A 20,270-nucleotide genomic window follows, 5' to 3' on the forward strand; every position below is an offset into this window, starting at 1 on the left:
CTGTGGGTCTTCCCACCCAGCTGGACTTCTCCTGAATCATCACACAGCTTGGTGGTCTTGGCCTGGAATATTCTCCCCTCAGCTGTCTTCTTTTCACTGAGTGCTCTCTTCTCAACAGCTTTCCTCATCACCTCTACTTAGCATTCTTCCTCGACTCTATCCATTCCCAAACTAGTGCCCAAGTTGCCACTCAGAGTTTCCTCAGTCTCTGAAGCTCTTTTACTCTTGGCTGTACTCCCTTCCTGCTGTTATATATGCCACATTCAGAATCATGTTTGCATATTATAGACATCAAAGGATGGAGGGAGAGATGAGAGAAGGATGAAAGGAGATATAAAGGGAAGGGGGACGGGAGGGTTAGATGGATGGATGGATGGATGGATGGATGGATGGATGGATGGATGGATGGATGATGGTTGGGAGGGTAGGTGGATGGATTGGTAGATACATGAATGAGTAGCTGGACAGATGAACAAATATATGAATGGATCAATAAACAAATGTGTTGTTAGAGGGATGATAAATGGATGGATAGATAAGTAGGTGATGGGTAAGTGGATGGGTATATACATGCATGAATTGGTGGGTAGGTGGGATGGATGCATACATATATGAGTGGGTGTTAGAAAGAAGGGGGGTGGGTGGGTAGACAGATAGATGGATACATGGTTGGGCAGGTGAACAGATAAATAAATGGAAAAATTCATGAACCAATGAGCACATAGGTAGACAGACAGATGGCTAGATGGGTAAATGGATGAGTGAAAGAGTGAGTGGATATATGGCTACATCTGTGGAGGCCTAAACAGATGAATAGTTGGACAGGTGGACAAACGGATTGGTGGATGAAAATGTGGATAAAACCAAATAAACATATTGACATTGAGAGGCTTTTGTCAGCTCAAGTGTCCTATGGCTCTGTTGGGGCCCATCCACTCCTAGAGCCATGGACCCTTCTCCTTCCAACCCCCACCCTGGCCAACTTGGACAGAATTCTTAAAAGAACAGGATTAGTGATGGCAAAGAATAGGAACAGCTGCTGTGGAATGAAGCCACTCTGTTGCTGCTAAGCAACTCCAGAGAACTTGATGGCCTTGGAAATACCTCCCTGGGGTCACCAACTAGAGATTAGAGGTGAATCACCTGACTCACAGATATTGGGAACCCATAACCTTGGAGACTGAGCTCACCCATGTTCAGGTTTGTGCCACTGGGAGGAAGAGGGAGCCATAGAGACAAGTAGCTTCAATCTAAGAAAGTGATATTCAAACTGCAAACCAGAAGGTACAACCCAGGATGGAGGCAGGCCCATTTTATCTGCCTCTGAGTCAAAGCGCCAGGCAGGACAAGGAGGGTTCCTCTTTGGTTCCCTGGACAGGACTCAGAAGGGCCCAGCAGTGTCTGCCCTGGGGCATGCATCTTAATCTCTAGTCAGTCAATCAAGAGTCACTCAGAGAGCTGAGCTCAAATGGGTGTTGTGAGCTGAGCTCACTTCTGAATACTAAGCAAAGCTCATGTGGACGTGGGAAGCAGTGAAGGGTATGCAGGAGGTACATCCATGATAAGGAAGCAAAGATGGGTCCAGAGCTAGGGACAGAGACAGGATAGTCATGGTGGTCTACATGGAGGCGAACAAAGAATGTTTCTGCTCCCCACCTCCTCCCTTAAAACCTGAGGCCAGCCTCCCCCATCTCCCTATCACAGATGGCATCAGGGGATGGCCCTCCTGTGAGGTGTCCAGCCAAAAGCCAACCAGGGATGCTTCATTTAAACCAAGACAGCTGCCCCCTCCCTGGGGCTATCAGGAAATGAAATGACCAAAACCACCAAGATCAGTCAAGTTCAGAAATGTCAGAATGGCTCATTTCTATTGAAGATTTTCAAACATGAACTTTCCAGGGCAGAAAAATCAAGTTGTGCTCATTTCTATGCCGTCATCTGCAATAAGTCAGGGGGAGAGATCTCTGCCTGCTGTCAGCTCACCCTCTGAGCCCATCAGGAAACAAAAGAGGTGGAGGGGGCCATCAGTCAGACTGCAGGAATGATGAATGCACAGCTTCTTAGACAAACCCAGCGTTTGCATGGGCTCTGGGGATATCAACTCCTCCTCCTGATTTTTACCTTAGAAAAATTATCCCCCGCAGTCAGAGTGAGCAATTGATCCAGGCATCCTTCTCTGTTTTATTTCTCTCACCTTTAATGACTGCCTTTTCACTCTCTGCACTTACACGTTATTGCCCAATGTCATGCATCGCGCATTAAAAACGACCTGTTTGAAAATGCCTACCAGGAGGACTTGTGTAACTATTTGCGTATCCATGACTGATGGTCACCCTGGTAAAGACTGTCACCACTTACCAGAGTTATGAGAAACCTGAAGGCCACTCCTTACCCTTTTCTTTACTGAAGATGAGGAAACTGAGGCCCAGATGTGAAAAATCACTCAAATCCAGGATGTGGCAGGAACAAAGCCTCTTTCTGGGCTTGAGCAAAACAAGATCCCTAATGAAATAAAAAAATGCCTGTGACCTTCATGAAGAATGAGTGAAATAATCTTTCCGTGACAATGGGGTCTTGTGACAGGAAAGGACAACCAGAGAAGAGGCCCATTTAATACTTTTCCTCGTTCATTTATTCATGCATCATTCACTCATTCATTTACTATGATTCATTCATTCATTATAATTCACTTATCCTTCATTCTTCATTCACTCGTTCTTCAGTCATTCTTTGTTCCCTTACTCTTCATTCAGCCATGACCCATCCTGTTCCAGTCAACCATTACACATATAAATAAAAAGCCTGGAGTTGAAACTCATATTATGTGCTGGGTTTAGCCCATGTCAAGCAGGCAAAAAGGAAGGAATTTTCTTGAGTTAAAAGACGAATATTTTGAAGGGCCTCACAAGAGGAGTATTTGACTTTGGTCTTTTGTGTTTTGCTTTAATCAAACCTTGGAAACCTCAAAAAATTGACTTCTTTGAGGCTATTTTTTTGCTCTCTAACAATCTTGTTAGGACCATCTTCATATACTCGATAATCTTCCCATTTAAAATAGGCAAGTCCATGGCCCAGAGAGGTAGCACAGTGGCGTTTGCCTTGCAAGCAGCCGATCCAGGACCAAAGGTGGTTGGTTCAAATCCCGGTGTCCCATATGGTCCCCTGTGCCTGCCAGGAGCTATTTCTGAGCAGACAGCCAGGAGTAACCCCTCAGCACTGCTGGGTTTGGCCCAAAAACAAAAACCAAAAAAAAAAAATAGACAAGTCCGAGGCTGGAGAGATAGCATGGAGGTAAGGCATTTGCCTTTCATGCAGAAGGTCATCGGTTCGAATCCCGGCATCCCATATGGTCCCCCGTGCCTGCCAGGAGCAATTTCTGAGCATGGAGCCAGGAGTAACCCCTGAGCACTGCCGGGTGTAACACAAAAACCACACACACACACACACACACACACACACACACACACACACAAAAGAAATAGGCAAGTCCATGGTTTTTAGCATGTCCACAGGACTGTGTCTATCACACTAGCAGTGCCACCACAAAAATCCTGCCTCACCTCCTCCTGGCAGCTTCTTCCCACTAAGCAAGGGCCCCTATGCTGACCATGAGGGGTGCAGCTGCCCATGGTTAGTGCACTGCCCAATTTCCCCTACCCTGTCAATCCTGCTGGTCAACCTTCCATATTCTTTAAAATCTGATTGACCCCACAAGAGGCTGGCGTATAGCTGGCCTCAAGTCTGTGCTGAGTCTCTGCCTGAAATGGGCCCCACTTTTGGTTTATTACACCTTACACTGTAATAAGCAAAGTTCACATTACAGATAAATTGCCTGGAAATTCCAATTTAATAAGACCTATGCATTATTTAGGGCCAGAACGTGGAAAACATCCTGTGCGCTGGTGTTTTTTATGCACCAAGGCTTATTTAAAAGACAGTTTCTAAAATGTCAGGAATTTACATAGCATGCCAGGCTGATTGTCCAAAGGGCAGACTGGATATAAAGTGTTCCAGAGTCAGAAAGGACAAAAGGGATCATCTCAGTCCGCCTGGGGTCTTACCCTACTTGAGGGTGAGAGTCCCATGGATTAACAGCACCCCACTGCCTGCCTCTGCTGGAGGTAAGGGTGATCCCCATAAAATTCTCATCAACAATTTTGAAGACAAAAAAAAAATTCTGAAGACACATACCTTCTTCCATCATTCCAATGGAAGAGGAGAAAATAGAGCAAGGAAAGGAGCCAAAGGGTTTTGAGGGGCACAAATGCATCACACCACTTAGCTCCAGAGACCTGGTTCTTTGGTGAATTGTTAAGTTCTATAGCCTGATTCATCAGTGGATAAAATACAGGCCACAAACTTTTCACTGTTTCTAATTGAGTGGTCCACTCCAGAATGTTCGTTCCCTACTGGGGACTACACTAAATGTGAGTGCAGTGAATTGAACCTTCAGTGGGCAAGGCAGACAGTGAATAGACTGGATACCAGGGATGAATGGAATGGAAAACCCTGTGGGGGAGGTGGATGGGACCACATGGTAAGTGAAATGGACTCTGTGAGTGAGTGGACCAGATCCTATGGATAATGAACTGACAGGACCCCATAGTGAGTGAACTGGACCAGTGGTCAGTGAATGGGACCCTATGAATGAAGGGGCAGGAACTTGTGGTGAGTGAACTCAATCAACACACGAAGTGAACTGGACCCCGGGAATGAGTGGATGGGTCAGTGGGCTACACTCAGGGGTCACTACCATATCCAGACTTTGATCTCGACTAATGCCACTCAGAGCCTCTGCAAGCAGCCCTGAGCTAACTCTTCAGGCCTCACTTTGTCCTCACAGTCCCCCTCCCTCAGGAGGGATCCCACATCCTAGAGGAGGGTGGTCAGCACAGAGCAAGGGCACTGCCACCCTGTTTTGACTCAGGTTCCTCATCTGTGCCTGGAAATCCTCTTCCATGGTCTGGTTTCCAATTCCCCATCTCCACCCTGTGCCAGGAGAGTATCTTTGCCACAGGCTCTTTAGAGACTGACCACCCTGTGGGCAACCTGCAGGTCTAAACTGTCTTGGATCCAGAAGGTACGTCTGTGGTTAATCACCTCATAGAAGTGGACTCAGGCCAAAGCTACAGAGGGGCAGAAACATGCAGCAAGAACTGGGCTTTGAGCAGCCAGTGGGCAGTATTGTTCATGGTGAGGCCTGCAGCAAGCATGCAGCTCAGGGCTGGCTTTGGCATGGAACTGGTGCCCACAGGCTCAGTGGTCAGCTCATATTCATGAAACCTTCTGGAAGGTAACTTGTCCTTTTTTTTTTTTTAATATGGAACACTTCACGAATTTGCGTGTCATCCTTGCGCAGGGGCCATGCTAATCTTCTCTGTATCATTCCAATTTTAGTATAAGTGCTGCCAAAGCGAGCACTAACTTGTCCTTTTGCAGGTACGCTGTCTACAAGGACCCAGCAGGCTGGCTGAACATCAACCCCATCAACGGGACCGTGGACACCAAGGTCTTGCTGGACCGGGAGTCCCCGTTTGTGCATAACAGCGTGTACAAGGCCCTGTTTCTGGCCATCGACAGTGGTGAGTCAACCCAAACCAACCCATGCATCTTCCCAGGCAGAAAAATGTGTTTCTGCATTTTTACATTTCTTTCAACTGGTGAGGGAACATCAGAGAAGAATGTGGGCCTGAACCAGAGACAGTAAAAGAACACATGGGCCCCATGAGTGCCAAATAACCCTGCTCTTTGGAAGGGGACTAGGGCCCATGACCACATAGTTCTAGGCTTTGAGACCAATTCCACCCCCATCCCCCACTGCCCTGATGCTACCTCCTCACCTGCACCAATGGGAGCCATGTGAAGAGGGTCTGAAGGCAGCACTCTTGGGACTGCAGAAAGCACCCCAAGACCACCCAGCTAGAAGGTTCCCGCCCAAGGTGCCATTCATAGCTCAGTGTGGAATGAGATCGTACTTCTTGTAGCCCAGCTGCCTTCTGTCCATGGGTTCTCAGAAAGGGTAGAAAAACCTTCTGGGGTTTCTTTAAAAGGACACTAATCTCATTTATGAAGGCCCCACCCTTGGGAGTTCTCCCTCCAAATGCCAGTGCAGTGTGGGTGGGATTCACAGGGAAATTCAGGAGGCTCAATGCTCAGTGGACAGCATCAGCCACCCCTGCCCCTCACAATCTAGCTGTGTTTTATGTAGTTGCAGGGTTAGAGGGATCCCTGTCCCCACCCCCCAGGAGTCAGCCCTGATCAAGGCTTCTGAACTGGAAGGACTATAGTTTCCACTAATCCAGCCAGCAACCAGCACTAGGGGGCACTGCTGACTTCACACACATACACACACACACACACACACACACACACACACACACACACACAAAACATCTCCATCCTAGAATCTCAGCAGGAGCAGCTTTACCACCCCCTTCCCAGCATCAGAAAATGCCCCCAGAGAAATTGGTTGGGGCTGCCTTATGCTCTTTCTAAAATCTTCTTTCTTGGTCTCTTCACTGTTGTAGGAATGGGGGTGGGGGGAGGGTGCCTAGAGCAGGCTCAGCCCAATTCAGACACAAGCACAGATCAAGACTTTTAAAGGAGGAAAATTCTTGGTCGGTGCTGGAGTGTCACCTCATGTCACTATTAATACTAATTTCTTATACCGATATCAAATAACTTTGGTTTGTGGGTTTTTGTTTGTTGGGGTAATACTCAGGACTTATTCTGAGCTCTGAGCTCTAGAATTACTCCTGGCGGTGCTTGGAGGACCCTGGGCAATGCTGAGGATTGAACCTGGGTTGGCTGCGTGCAAGACAAGGGTCCTCCCTGCTGTCCTATCCCTCCAGTATTTGTTTTAATGAGCTAAGCCTGACCACACAGTCTGTAGTAGATGAAATATTTTGGTTTAGCGAAAGTTATCCTGGCTGAAAAAAAGTTAGTGGGTGAGCAAAGCCTTTAATCCCAAAGTTAAATGAGATATGCTCATGTTGGCTGCTGTTGGCAAGTCTCTTATCTACAGAGACCAATGTCACCATTCACTTCAGTGATCCACATTTTCTGGAAAGGTCTAGCTAGTGCCTTCAAAACCCAAGAAGGCTCATTAAAAATACCAGCAGAACTCAGAATGACTGGCCTGTCTCAAAGAGGGGAGAAACAAAAGAACTATAAAGAAAAAGACCATGATAGAGAGAGAACATCCCAGAACACGATAAATATCTCAGGAAATGTGCACTGCTGCCTCTTGCTCAAGGACTCACTGTCACATGAATGGGAGTTTGGAGACCCTGGGAATGGCTATAGTAGGACAGGCCTAAATGGCGATCTTGGCTCTCCCCTTTCCTGTAGAACTCCAAACTGTCTTGATCTCTCAAACTTCCTCTGGGGCTGGCATCATTTCAGCTCTTAGGGCCTAGATCCATCAAAGTCGGGTGACCCTGAGACCCTCCAAGATGACCTCTAGTGACCTCAGGAACCAATGGCAAACTCATTTGCTCACCGAAAACCTAAAGGCCCTTACCACCCCCATGTGCTGAGGGAAAGAGAAGGAAAATCTCTCTGTCTTCCAAAGGCTCTATATGGTTGCAGGAGTTTGGGCCTGAAAGACACTCCCCAGGGTCCTCATTGAGTCTTTTGTAAGACTAAAATAACAGGCAAGTGAGATGGCAACATCAGGTTTGGTTAGGCCAAGACTTGGAGGCACATTTTCATGGTGGCACAGCTTATATGATGTGTGTTTGTGTGACAAATGTCCTGTGGGATCCCAAGAAGCACCCACAGACCCAAAACCACACCTCATAGCTAGGAAATCCCCATGGCACAGATACAAAACAATCGTCCCTTGCCTGAGACCACCCACATCCCAGCCTTTCTCTGCTATGTTCTATCTGGTCATTCCAGATAGAAATACTGCACTGAAACAATTGCACAAAATGGATTAAATGGGGCTGGTGAGGTTATCCAGCCTCCTCAGGAGCTGCCTACCAACCAGATTTGGGGTATCAGAGAAGCTGGACTGGGTGGAGTAAGAAGCCTCCTTTCTGTAACTCATCCAAGTTGTAGACTGCATGGGCCTGGGGGCAGGGCAAGATGCTCAGATTCATTCTCCTGAAAATATGCTAGTGTGGATAAATCCTAGCCATTCATGTGATGGCAACCAATTAAACCAGTTTAACACCCCTTATCTCTGCAGTTTGAGTTATAGAGGAGAAAAACAGAATGGCACACGCAGTTATCATTCCTCTGATGTCAAGCCTCTGTGAAAAGATCCGTCATGAAAAAAAATACTCGCTTTGAGTCTGATCACTGACACAAGGACCCAGAACAGATCCTTTGTTCACTCACTTTCACTGTAGCCATGGCCAGACTATGAGCGGAAACCACAGAGAAGGTGGAAATGAGTCCCACAGCCCTGCTTGTGAAACACAGTGCAGCCTCAGTTTCTCTACAAACATATCTCTGGTGGACATAGTTGTCTTTCCCCGCAGGCAGGGGCCATGACTTTCTCTACAGTTGGATATCTTCCACGTATTGCACCCTAAGTGCAAGAACTCAGAGGAAGGGCCAGAGCAATAATAGCACAGTGTGAAGCGTATTTGCTTTACATGTAGCCTACCAGGATTCGATCTCTAGCATCCCATAGGGTTCCCCAAGCCTGCCAGGAGTGACTCCTGAGTGAAGAACCAAGAGTAACCCCTGAACACCACCAGTTCTGACCACAAAAACAAAAACAGGTTTCATGTTTTTGGGGACAAGAGCAATAGTACAGTGGATAGGAAGTTTACCATGCATGTGGCTGGCCCAAGTCATCCCTGGCATCCCATAAAGTCCCCCAAGCCCACCAGGAGTGATTCCTGAGTTCAGAGCCAAAAGTAACCCTGAGCCTGCTGTGTGTGCCCCCCCCACAAAAGAGCAGGATCTACCAAAGCCAAACAGGAGACATAGGCAAGAAACTATCCTCCTTATTCTATACTATACAGTGAGTAGGGGACATAAACACTAGGCCAAAAACTCAGAACTACTTTCGCATTTATTCATATGAATGCAAACTAAACCATGTTTCAGGGTGTTGAGAAAGAGCAATGCAAAGTGAACTGTAATGCAAATCAGCATCCTGAGGGGATTCAGGGCAACAAGAGACAGAAGATGGTGACACTGTTCAGGGATCAGAGACCTAAACAAGATGGGTCAGGGAAACAGTCTGGAGTTTGCTGGTTGAAGTCCAGGGGCAAGCTGGGAGTTGACTTAGCACATCGCAAGGAGACAACTTTGAACCCTGGCTTGGCCCGATAATATGTGACTGGAGTTGCCTTCACCGATTCAGTATCACTGCATGATACTGAGTGGTCTGAGGGGTTGGGTGTGTCATACACTTGAGATGCACCTGCAGAAACTGTCCATCATAGCAGAGACCAGAGGAACTGCTGGGCTGCACACACTCCTACTAGCCTCTGCCCCCAGGTGGTCCCTATTGAAACAGAAACTCCAGAGCACCACACAGATAGCACAGAGGTCTGAATGCTTGCCTGGCACATGACTTAATGCCAGCTTGATCCCCAGTACCATATGGTCCCTGAGGGGACACCAGAGAACCACTAAGTGTGGTCCAAAAGTACACACATGTGAGCGACCGAGCACCCACATGTGTAATGGAACTCTGAATAAAATTTTCCACCGCCTGATTCAGCCATAAAAGTTTGCTTAGCCCCGAGCCAAAAAGAAACTCTGCAAATAAATTTAGCCCGGCACACAGAATCTGGCTTAAACCAGATTCCTCAACCTTTCCATGGAACCTGTTTTTGTAACTGCTCTCAAAAACATAATTATAGATAGGTTTTTGTAAGGTTTAAACTGTAATCCTTATTGCTTGCACAAAAGAAAAATCTATTAACTATTTGATTAAGGATTTGCTTCCCCTCCCCCCATCCTGCCAGGTTCCCCTTTATCCTTCCCGCCATCAAAATGTGTTTATGCTCCCATTGGTTAAAATCGTTGTACCTGTACAAATCTGATTGGTTTAAGTTTCAATCCTATGTTGCTGCTCCTCCCACTGAAGCAGGGCATAAAAGCCCTTCTCTCTCCCTAAATAAACCTCTTGACTGGAACGCACCTTGAGCGCTTTATTAACTTCTGCAGCTTAATTTTCTAGGTGTTCACAAAAGAGCTTAACACTTGCGAATAATTTGTATCTGCCTTCTGCCTTCTGTCCTGGTTGAGAGAAAGCTGCTGGCCGGAAATCTCTCCCAGTAAAGGGCAGAAGCGGAGGCGGGTACACACACACACACACACACACACACACACACACACACACACATCAATGAAACAGAAGTTCCCATCAGGTGGCATGAGCTCACGACTCTCTGGCTTAATTATTTGACCTGGTTTAGGTCAAGGAAGCAAATAGAAAAGAGATGATGAATGCAGAGGATCCAGGCCACATTCTCACTGCACCTAAATTATAGGTAGTGAAATGCTCCATCCTGGTATAACCCAAGAAGAGCCCTTTCTCTGAAGACTTTGGCCACCAACCCCGCCACCACCACACACACAAAAAAGCTCGTTTTACTTGTCTTCAGAAAAAGGCAAGGCCAGAGAATGGAGCTAAGGAATGAAAGGCAGCTGGATAATTAAGTTCACGAAAGGCCAGCGCTTAGAACCATACTTCATCACCCCATAATGTTGTCCCATCCATTCTACCGAATGACTTTGTTTCATAATAGATTCCGAGTGAAACTATATCATTGACTCCTCTGAGATGTCCAATTAGTTCAGTTAGAGATAAAAAAAATAATTTTTCAATAAAGAAATTCAACCAAATGACTTCAGCTGACAATGAAAAACCAACTTCAAAGTAATTATGCATCTCCTTTGAGTCCCAGGCTACAGCCAAAGTTGCTAATAAGCCTTAGAAACAGCCGCCTTTCTGGGGACTTGTGACATTGGTGGTCTCCTGTTAACAGATATTTATTTATTGGGGTGTTTGTTCTGCAACTGTCTTGCCAGTGGCTGTATTTAAACTTCCACCACCCCCTGGAGTGTCAGTCACTGCATCCTCCTCTGTTTTGTCCTGGTAATAGCTCTTTGGAGGCTGGTTTCTCATTCACAAAAATCCTCTCCTGGAAGAGGTCCAGGTCATATTCTTGCCCAATTCCATCTGTGGGTGTTTGCCTGGGGCGAAGGGGCAGAGCTCATCAATTCCTGCCCAATCCCATTGCTGGGTAACGTAGACTTTATCACATTCTTGCCCAATCCCATGCCTAGGTAGGGCCGGGCTCATCAGTTCTTGCCCAATCCCATTGCTGGGTGAGGCAGCACTCATCAGTTCTTACCCAATCCCATCGCTGCACAGGGAGGGATCATGTATGTAGAGCATGTTTCTTACCAGTGCAAGACCCTGGTATATAGAGTCACTGCAGTTTTCCACAGGCTGGTTACTGCAGTAATCTACCGGTTTCCAGGCTTCTGCAGGTTACTGAAATAAGCTGCAAGTCTGCCTGCTGCTTGGCTGCTGCTCAGCTGCAAGGGCCTGAAGCTGCCAGGGCCTTGTGCTCCAAAGCATGCATTGGACCGTGGGACCCAACGGCTGAATAGGGCCATGAGCCCACCCAGGAACGCCAACTTGTAGCGACCACCACCCGGGATTCAGAGAGAAAGAAAGGAGAGAGAGAGAGAGAGAGAGAGAGAGAGAGAGAGAGAGAGAGAGAGAGAGAGAGAGAGAGAGAGAGAGAAAGAGGAGAGAGAGAAGAGAGGAGAGGAGAGAGGAGAGGAGAGAGAGGAGAGAGGAGAGAGAGAGGAGGGAGGAGAGAGAGGAGAGAGAGAGGAGAGAGGGAGGGAGGGAGGAAGGAGAGAGAAGGGGAGGGAGGGAGAGAGGGAGGGAGGGAGGAAGGAGAGAGAGAGGAGAGAGAGGCTGGATAGGGCCAAGAGCCCACCCAGGAACGCCAACTTGTAGCGACCACCCACCCGGGATTGAGAGAGAAAGAGACGAGAGAGAGAGAGAGAGAGAGAGAGAGAGAGAGAGAGAGAGAGAGGAGAGAGGAGAGAGAGAGAGAGAAAGAGGAGAGAGAGAAGAGAGGAGAGGAGAGGAGAGGAGAGAGAGGAGAGAGGAGAGAGAGGAGGGAGGAGAGAGAGGAGAGAGAGGAGAGAGGGAGGGAGGGAGGAAGGAGAGAGAAGGGGAGGGAGGGAGAGAGGGAGGGAGGGAGGGAGGAAGGAGAGAGAGAGGAGAGAGAGAGAGGCTGGATAGGGCCAAGAGCCCACCCAGGAACGCCAACTTGTAGCGACCACCCACCCGGGATTGAGAGAGAAAGAGACGAGAGAGAGAGAGAGAGAGAGAGAGAGAGAGAGAGAGAGAGAGAGAGAGAGAGAGAGAGAGAGGAGAGAGGAGAGAGAGGAGAGAGAGATTAAGTATCTTTTTTTTTTTATTTCTCCTGGAGTCTAAGGCCTGCGCTGCCACCTGGGGAAAAGAGAGAAAGATAGATGGAAATTCATCAGCCAGAGGTGAATCATCCATCCCAGCTTCAATAGAGAGATAAAGGAATAGATGCATAAAAATTCAAAATTTTAAAATAATAATATTAATAATAAATTAAAATTAAAAAAATACTTTAAATTTAAAAAAGGGGATAGATACAAAGCAGGCAGCATCTCGCTGATTCTTTCTACGCCTCTCCCCTGCAGACCTGCAGGCCTTGCTCTGGTCACTATTCTGTTCCCCCACCCCACCCCCATGATCCAACTTTTTCCTTTTATACCCAGCAAGACAGGGAGCGTGTCTAGGTTCAACTATCATTAAAGTAGGGGTATCCAAGGGGCGTGTCCAAGTCCAACTGCCATTACATCAAGAGATTGGAATGTATGAGGTTTCCCAGCCAGATGGAGTATATGATGTTGCAGTCTTGGGTGGAGTATATGAGGTTACATGGTCTTGAGTAGAGTATCTGAAGCCATCTAGTCTTACTGTTATCAAGAATTAAGTGGAAAAAACACAGCTCTAGACAGGAGACTACTGACTTCTCTTACTTGTCCCTTGTGCATTTTTGCCCCCTCACACTGCTGTGAACTCACTGTTCATAAGCCTGAGGGGTTCCCAGGCATCCACACCTGGGTCTTTCTCCACTCCCTGGGAGTTTTGCTCACCAGTGTCCAAAGCCTTTTTCTTCCCATGAGTACCAGCAGCCTGCTGACCCAGAATGCTTTGCTCCAGGCCACCAAAAGAAGACATTGCTTCCCAGACCAGCCAAACTACCTGTTACTAGCCAGCAGAGGGTGTGCCACAGCCTTTTTAGGAGACATGGGGGCTGGTGTGTTCCCAATACAAAACCAAATCAATAAATGTCCCTAATAGGGGGTCCTAGATGGTGATGTTGAGTGAAAGCTGGTAATAACCCTCACCACTAACCTCCTTGCTGTCCCACAGGCAACCCACCTGCCACAGGCACTGGCACTCTGCTCATTAACCTGGAGGATGTGAATGACAACGCACCTATCATCCACCCCACGGCAGCCGAGGTCTGTGAGGACGCCAAGAACCTCAGTGTGGTCATTCTGGGCGCATCAGACAAGGACCTGCACCCCAACACTGAGCCCTTCAAGTTCGAGATCCACAAACAAGCTTCAGCTGACAAGGTCTGGAAGATCTCAAAGATCAACAGTAAGTCCAGCCCTGAGGGGCTCATCCAGAGCCTGACCATGGACCCCCTACCCGGACCTCTCCTCCTCTTGATTTCCCCTGGTCCAGCAGCCCTCGACCCACACAAAACTCAACCAACGAAGCTGCTCACTAGCTTTTATTCTCACCTCTAACAGATCCCTTACAGACAACCCTGCACAAGCACCTGCTGCCCACAAATGGGTCGAGCTTTCCTAACAGGTGCATGCCTCAGACTTTGTAGCCTCTGTACTGTACCTTGAGACTGCACAGTCTCAAACACTGCCTGAGACTGGGCAATCTCATATATCCCACTCCAAGACTGTGCAACCTCCTTCTGAAACTATATGACCTCATATGCTCCACCCGAGACTGTACCACCTCAAATACTCCCCCAAAACTATGCAAACTCATATACTCCACCTGGGACTGGGCAGCCCCATATACTCCAGACTGTAGAACATTATATATTTTACTTGAGACTGTGTAGCCTAATATACTCCACCTGAGATTGTGCCACCTCATCTACCCCACCCTGAGTTCATGAGAGCCCTTCTCCATACTCTGTTGGTAGTGCAAAGTCCTCAGAGGTTCTGTCTGGAATGGGGTCCACATTCCCAAAGTGCCCTGGCCCATGTTTATCTCGGGGCTTTTGTGCTGCCAGTACATTGTACCATTACCATGGGTCATCCTGTCACCCAACAAGATGGTGCCCGTCAGGTGGGTTCTCGGCTCCTGGGAAAGACCTGTCTGCCCTCACATCATCTGTCTCTACTTCCCAGACACACATGCCCTGGTCAGCCTCCTCCAAAACCTGAACAAAGCCAACTACCACCTGCCCATCGTGGTGACCGATTCAGGGAAACCACCCATGACGAACGTCACGGACCTCAGGGTGCAAGTGTGCTCCTGCAAGAATTCCAGAGTAGACTGCAACAGGGCAGGGGCCCTGCACGCCCATACTGCCCTGCTCCTGCTCCTCGGCCTTCTGCTCTCCAGCCGTGTGTGTAAGTAGCTGAGCCCCATTGTATCCATGTGTCCAGGCATCCAGGAAAATCTGACTGACATTCTCAAGCACCCTACCAAGCCCTGCCACCCACTCCTGTGCCAAGGCTCCACCGTGGGGACAGGAAACCTTCCTGCAGGCATCCCAAACTGGAACTATGAGAATTGTACCCAGGGCCTGAGAGGTGACTAATAGGAGCTCCAAGTTCTATCCTCAGCTCCAGGGATGGGCCTGACCCCTCCCCGCACAGCAGTGCCTGGTACCTGAAAGTTTGTGCAGGTTACACAGTCCCAGGAATGGCTCCAACATTTTGTTTTGTTTTGTTTTGGGAACATACCTGATGGTGCTCAGGGGTTACTCCTGTCTCTTTGCTCAGAAGTTGCTCATGACAGGCTCGAGGGACCCAAATGGGATGCCAGGAATCGAATTCAGGTCGGCCACGTGCAAAACAAATGCTCTCCCTGCTGTACATCTCTGCGGCCCCAAAATCGACATTTTTTTTTTAATAAAAGTTCAGCGGGGAGGGAATTTGCCTTGCTCATGGCCAACAAAGTTTGATTCCTGGCATCCCATAGGGTTCTCTGAGCACAGAGCCAGGAGGAAGCCCGAGTACTGCCAAGTGTGTCCCCCAAAGACCCCAAAATGTAAATGTTAATATTTAATGTTAATATATAATCAAATTAAAATGTAAACCCGAGACCTAAACAGTACATAAGGTATTGGCCTGGCCTACAGCCAACCCTGGTTCAAGTTCTCAGCATCACTGATAGTCCTCCTTGAGTACCACCAGGGGTCACCCATGAGCAAGGAAGTCAGGAATGGTGCCTGAGCTCTATTGGGAGTGGCCCCCAAAGCACAATTCAATTCTTCTCCTTTTCATGTGCACAAGTTAGTTCTGCTTTCAAACAGGCCTGTTTTTCTCTGCATCAGTCTGAAGAGTCTCCCACTGGCTGAAGCTGATGCTCTGTCCCTTGTTTTAGATTCTGTTTGGGTTTTTGCGCCACACCCGGCAGCGCTCAGGGGTTACTCCTGGCTCTGTGCTCAGAAGTCACTTGGCACGCTTGGGGGGACCATATGGGATGTCGGGGATGGAATCCAGGTCTGTCCCAGGTTAGCAGTGTGCAAGGCAACTGCCCTACAGCTGTGTTACCGCTCCAGCCCCTGCTCTGTTTTGAACAGTCATCAAAATCTATGACTGGCCAGTAGAACAAGAAAAATAAAGTGCCTAAGCTCTCCCTTCACAGAACTAGCAATGACTCTGATTTAATAAAACAGTGCTATAAATATATTTTCTTGGGCTAGAGTACAGCTGGGAGGGTGCTGTCCTTGCATGTGGCCAACCCAGCTTCAATCCCTGGCATCCCATATGGTCCCCCCAAGCATGCCCCCCAAGCAGGTCTACTGAACCTGCCCCACAGTGTGATTCCTGAGAACAGAGACAGGAGTAACCCCTGAACACAACTAGGTGTGACCCCAAAACAAAACAAAACAAAAATATTCAGCTCTAAATTGGCATTAACCCAACATCCTGTACTACCCATGTTTTGAGGATTTTTCTCCCCATTGTCTTCATGGATCTGTGATTTCCCCTTCCGCCCACATGCCTGGAGAGGTCCCAGGGTGAGTGACCCCACAGGCCAACAGCCCCCACCAGACCAACTCAGGCAGAAGGAGAATCACAGCATTTTGGCTGACCTTGGTCTAGTGGTGGCTTCATGCCACCAAGCACCAAGCTGAGCCCTCCTGTATTTGGCTGACCAGGGTCTATACCCCCAATAAAGGAAATAAAACTAATGACCGAGAAAGCAATAAGAAATGTAAATGAAGTGAGTTTTACTGCCACTTTGATTGCTTGTGTGTGTGGATGGCACAAAGGGGCCACCCTGGGTAGCAAACTGGCATCCCCGCTCACTGCCCCTGGGTGTGATCTTACAGCTCTGCATGGAACAGTGCAGACCAGTCACGGCCCAGAGACTGTTGAGCAACAGTTACTTGAGGTTACTAAAGGTTACCTGAGACTCAGTCATCGACAACAGCAACACAAAAAGAGCTCGAGAACCTCCACAACAGGGACTACAGGACAATGGAGAAGGAATTTTGTCACTTCAGGCCCCCACAAGGACATTGGAAAGGGGTTCAAGAGGCTGGCTTCATGGCTTAAGAGATAGAACTCACAGGGCTAGAATGATAGACTAGTGGGGAGGACACTCATCTTACATGGGACTGACCCACATTTGAACCGAGCATCCTATATGAACCCACCCCCTGAGTACTGCCAGGAGTGATTCCTGAGTGCAAAGTCAGGAGTAACCCCTGAGCACCACCAGGTGTGGCCCAAAAACAAAACAAAAAGAAAGGAGGTAGAACCCACAGGGTTGGAGTGATAGCACAAGGGAGAGGGCATTAGCCTTGCACTTGGCCCACGTAGATTTAATCCTCAGCATCACACCCAGTCCTCCAAGCACTGCCAGGAGTGATTGAGTGCAAAGCCAGGAGTGACACCTGAGCATGGCTCAAACAAACAACAACAACAACAACAACAAAAAGCTAGAGTACAGGCATCATATTTTTGATACCTGAGATGGGTTCCAGATCCATTCCTCCCTTTCCCCTCAGGATTACAAAGAGTGGATTTATTCAGGTTCCCAGCAACACAGGGTCCCACAAGCACTATAGAGCATAGCCCACATGACCTCCAGCTCCAAAATATCAGGCCTGCCAACACCCTCCCCCTCAAGTCTAACCCTATAAATTGAAATTGTAAACTAAGGGCAGCCAGAAGAGAGAATAGATGATCATGCAGCTTTTCTGGGTTTGATCCCTTGAAACACACAGTCCAGGGGCCAGAGAGATAACACAGCAGTAGAGCATTTGCCTTGCACACAGCCAACCCAAGATGGGCAGTGGTTTGAATCCTGGCATCCCATAGGTCCCCCAGCCAGGAGCAATTTCTGAGCACAGAGCCAGGAGTAACCCCTGAGTTCCACTGGAAGTTATCCAAAAACAAACAAACAAAAAGAAGCACAAAAAGAAGTCCCTCAGCCATGGACATATGTGGCCATGAGAGAACTCCAGGGAGCCCCAGCACTGCAGGGCCAGGCAGAACCCTATGGGGACTCCCATACAATGCTCAAGGGTTTTCAGGTCACTGCTGGCAATCTTTGGATGACCAGGCCATGGTTCAGTGCTCTGAAACATAGTTCTGTTGGGGCTCTGTAGTGTCAAGGTCCCTGTGATGCTGGGACTGAATTCACCTCCTAGAATGTGGCAATTACATACCCCTAACAATTGAGCCATCTCCCCAGCCCCAGGAACATATTGATAAGGGCCACTAGACATGGTGCTCTGCACTATCTCTGCCTCTGGGATCAGGGATCATTCCTGGAACTGCTCAGGGTCTTGGATTGAGTAGAATCAGTTTGTTTTTGTTTTTTCTTTTGGGTCCACACACACCCCAGTGATACTCTGGGCTTACTTCCTGGCTTTGCTCTCAGGAATCACTCCTGGGAGGCTCAGAACAATAAGTGATGCTTGGGATTGAACCTGGGTCAGCTATGTGCCAGGCAAATGCCCTCCCTACTCTGCTCTCACTCCCACCCCTGAATAGAACTGAATTTTAACCAAAGTCAGCTATGCCGTTAATTCTGACTTTTCATATCCTTCAAACACAAACAAGTGCGATCTCACTAAAACTGCTTGGAATGAATACACCTTGACCTAACACCTCCATCCCTCCACCCAGGTCTGTGAGGACTCCTGACACCCCAGAAGCTTGTGTCCCCGTCTCCACGGCAGCAGGAACCGTGCAGCTCTGAAGATTGTGGTTTACATACAGCTCTGCGGCACAACGACTGGGCCGCCACTGTCCCCAGGCCCCTCCCTCTGCGGTTCCCCTGGCACCACCTTCCTTCCTCCTGTCACTGAAGGGAACCCCAGAACCCTGCCCCACACCCCCACACCCTGATGTTTAACGATCACGGCATAAAACTTGACTTTTCTTTTTCTGGGAGCAGGGACGCTTTTTGCTGATGCCACGGGCCACTCCGGGCTCTGTGCGCAGGCACCTGTGTCTGTGTGCGTGTCTGCGTGTGTGTAGACGGGTTGTTTCAGGGGGGAGGCAGTGGAGTGTTGTGGGGTGGCAGAAAGGCTGGTCTTCTGGGGGAGATCTGAGCAGAGAGAACAGGTGACCCCTGGTAGTCTGTCTACCTGTCTGTCCCAACAGCCTCTGGCCTTCTCCCCCTCTTGTCCCATCTGGGTACCCCCCCCCAGCTGGGACCACGACCATCAGGGCTCCCATTCATCAGCATCAAGGCCACCTAGATCTCACAGGTGTGCCCAGAGCAAGAATGGAAGCCAGCCAATGCCCAAAGGGTCGGGAGCTGACCATACCAGGGATGGGGGGGGGGGTGTCCTAAACCCATAGCCCTGCCGGTTCAACAGGGGCCACAGGCTGGTATGGGACACCCCCTGTTCCCTGCACCCCATTCATAAGTGCAGATGTCCTGACTGAGGCCCCGGCCCACCTGTACAGACCCCCCCCCCACTCTGCGCCCACACTGTCCGTTTCCTATATTCATGCATAAACTAGAGTCAATGCAGGTAGTTTTCAAAGTTCCCTTTTGTGTGACTCGACTACCGTTGTTTGCAAACCTGAAAATAAAAGAAGTTCACTATGTACACCAAGGCCTCAATCTCTCATTCCCTGAGTAAAGAAAGTGGCCTGTCCCAGGGGGCAGGGTGGGGGTGTCTCTCCCTGTGGAGGAACCCAAAAATACCATCAAAGTTCACCCAGACTTTGTCCAGCAGAAAATCCATGATGGTGATCAGGTAAGTGTTGCAGTAAATCTTTATGCAACATATGCTTACATCCACGCAGGCATGAACCCCTCTTTCCTCTTTCCTCTGTTTGGACCTATGTGTCCCAGCCTCACTCGTTTTCTCCTGAAGCTGAATTCTGTTGCATGCCTTTCCTAGTTTGAAATCGTATGCTTAATCTTCCAGAGAATGTGTTGGATTCCTGGGTAGGTCTTTTGTGGCATAGAGCAAGCAGAGATATTCCCCCCCACCTTCTTTTTTATCCCCAATGGGTCTTGGAGATGAAGTGGATGGTGGACAATCGATCCTCCCTGATTCTAGCTTGTGTCTCAGGACCCTTGCCTTTGGGCCAGTCAACATTCAATGAGCCTTTTGAGGGCCCTATTGGTCTCCAACTCGCCCTGGAGGTCAGCCCAGTTCTCTGCAGACTGAAGCTAAATCATAAAGTATCTGCTGATTTTAGGTTCCAAATAAATGCAACTCCTTTTGCTGTAAGTCTCAGATAAGACATTGGTGCTTATAGAAAATTAGAAACCTCAGGAACTTGACACGAGTTTTCAAAGTGTCTGTTTCAAACTGTTACTCATTCAACTCTTGAATCAGATTGTATTTTATGCCAAATAAATCAGTCAGGTCTTGAACCTAAGATGCGAAAACTAAAATCTTGGTACAAGGTTAAGTGAGATTGAGTTGTCCATGCATATTCTGTATTTTCTTCTTGTATTTTAAGGATGGGGGGTTGATGGGGTTGGCTTTGGGGCACACTCAGTGGTCCTGGGACATGTTCACGATGAGCTGGAGACA

General features: G+C 48.4%; 1 protein-coding gene and 1 non-coding gene across 2 annotated transcripts in view; one reads left to right on the plus strand and one right to left on the minus strand.

Moving 5' to 3' along the window:
- CDH13 (cadherin 13) overlaps positions 1 to 14,660 on the plus strand; it is a 733,255-nt gene extending 718,595 nt beyond the window's left edge. The window contains exons 11-13 of the mRNA XM_049787442.1: positions 5,440 to 5,582; positions 13,415 to 13,648; positions 14,428 to 14,660. Of these exons, the coding sequence (XP_049643399.1) occupies positions 5,440 to 5,582; positions 13,415 to 13,648; positions 14,428 to 14,660 (610 nt within the window). The remainder of the gene's footprint in view (positions 1 to 5,439; positions 5,583 to 13,414; positions 13,649 to 14,427) is intronic.
- On the minus strand, positions 5,315 to 5,421 carry LOC126029042 (U6 spliceosomal RNA). The gene has a single exon (XR_007502701.1). It is a non-coding gene; the product is annotated as a U6 spliceosomal RNA (small nuclear RNA).
- Positions 14,661 to 20,270: the final 5,610 nt, after the last annotated feature.

This window comes from Suncus etruscus, chromosome 14 (genome assembly GCF_024139225.1).
Source record: "Suncus etruscus isolate mSunEtr1 chromosome 14, mSunEtr1.pri.cur, whole genome shotgun sequence".
Classification (NCBI taxonomy): domain Eukaryota; kingdom Metazoa; phylum Chordata; class Mammalia; order Eulipotyphla; family Soricidae; genus Suncus; species Suncus etruscus.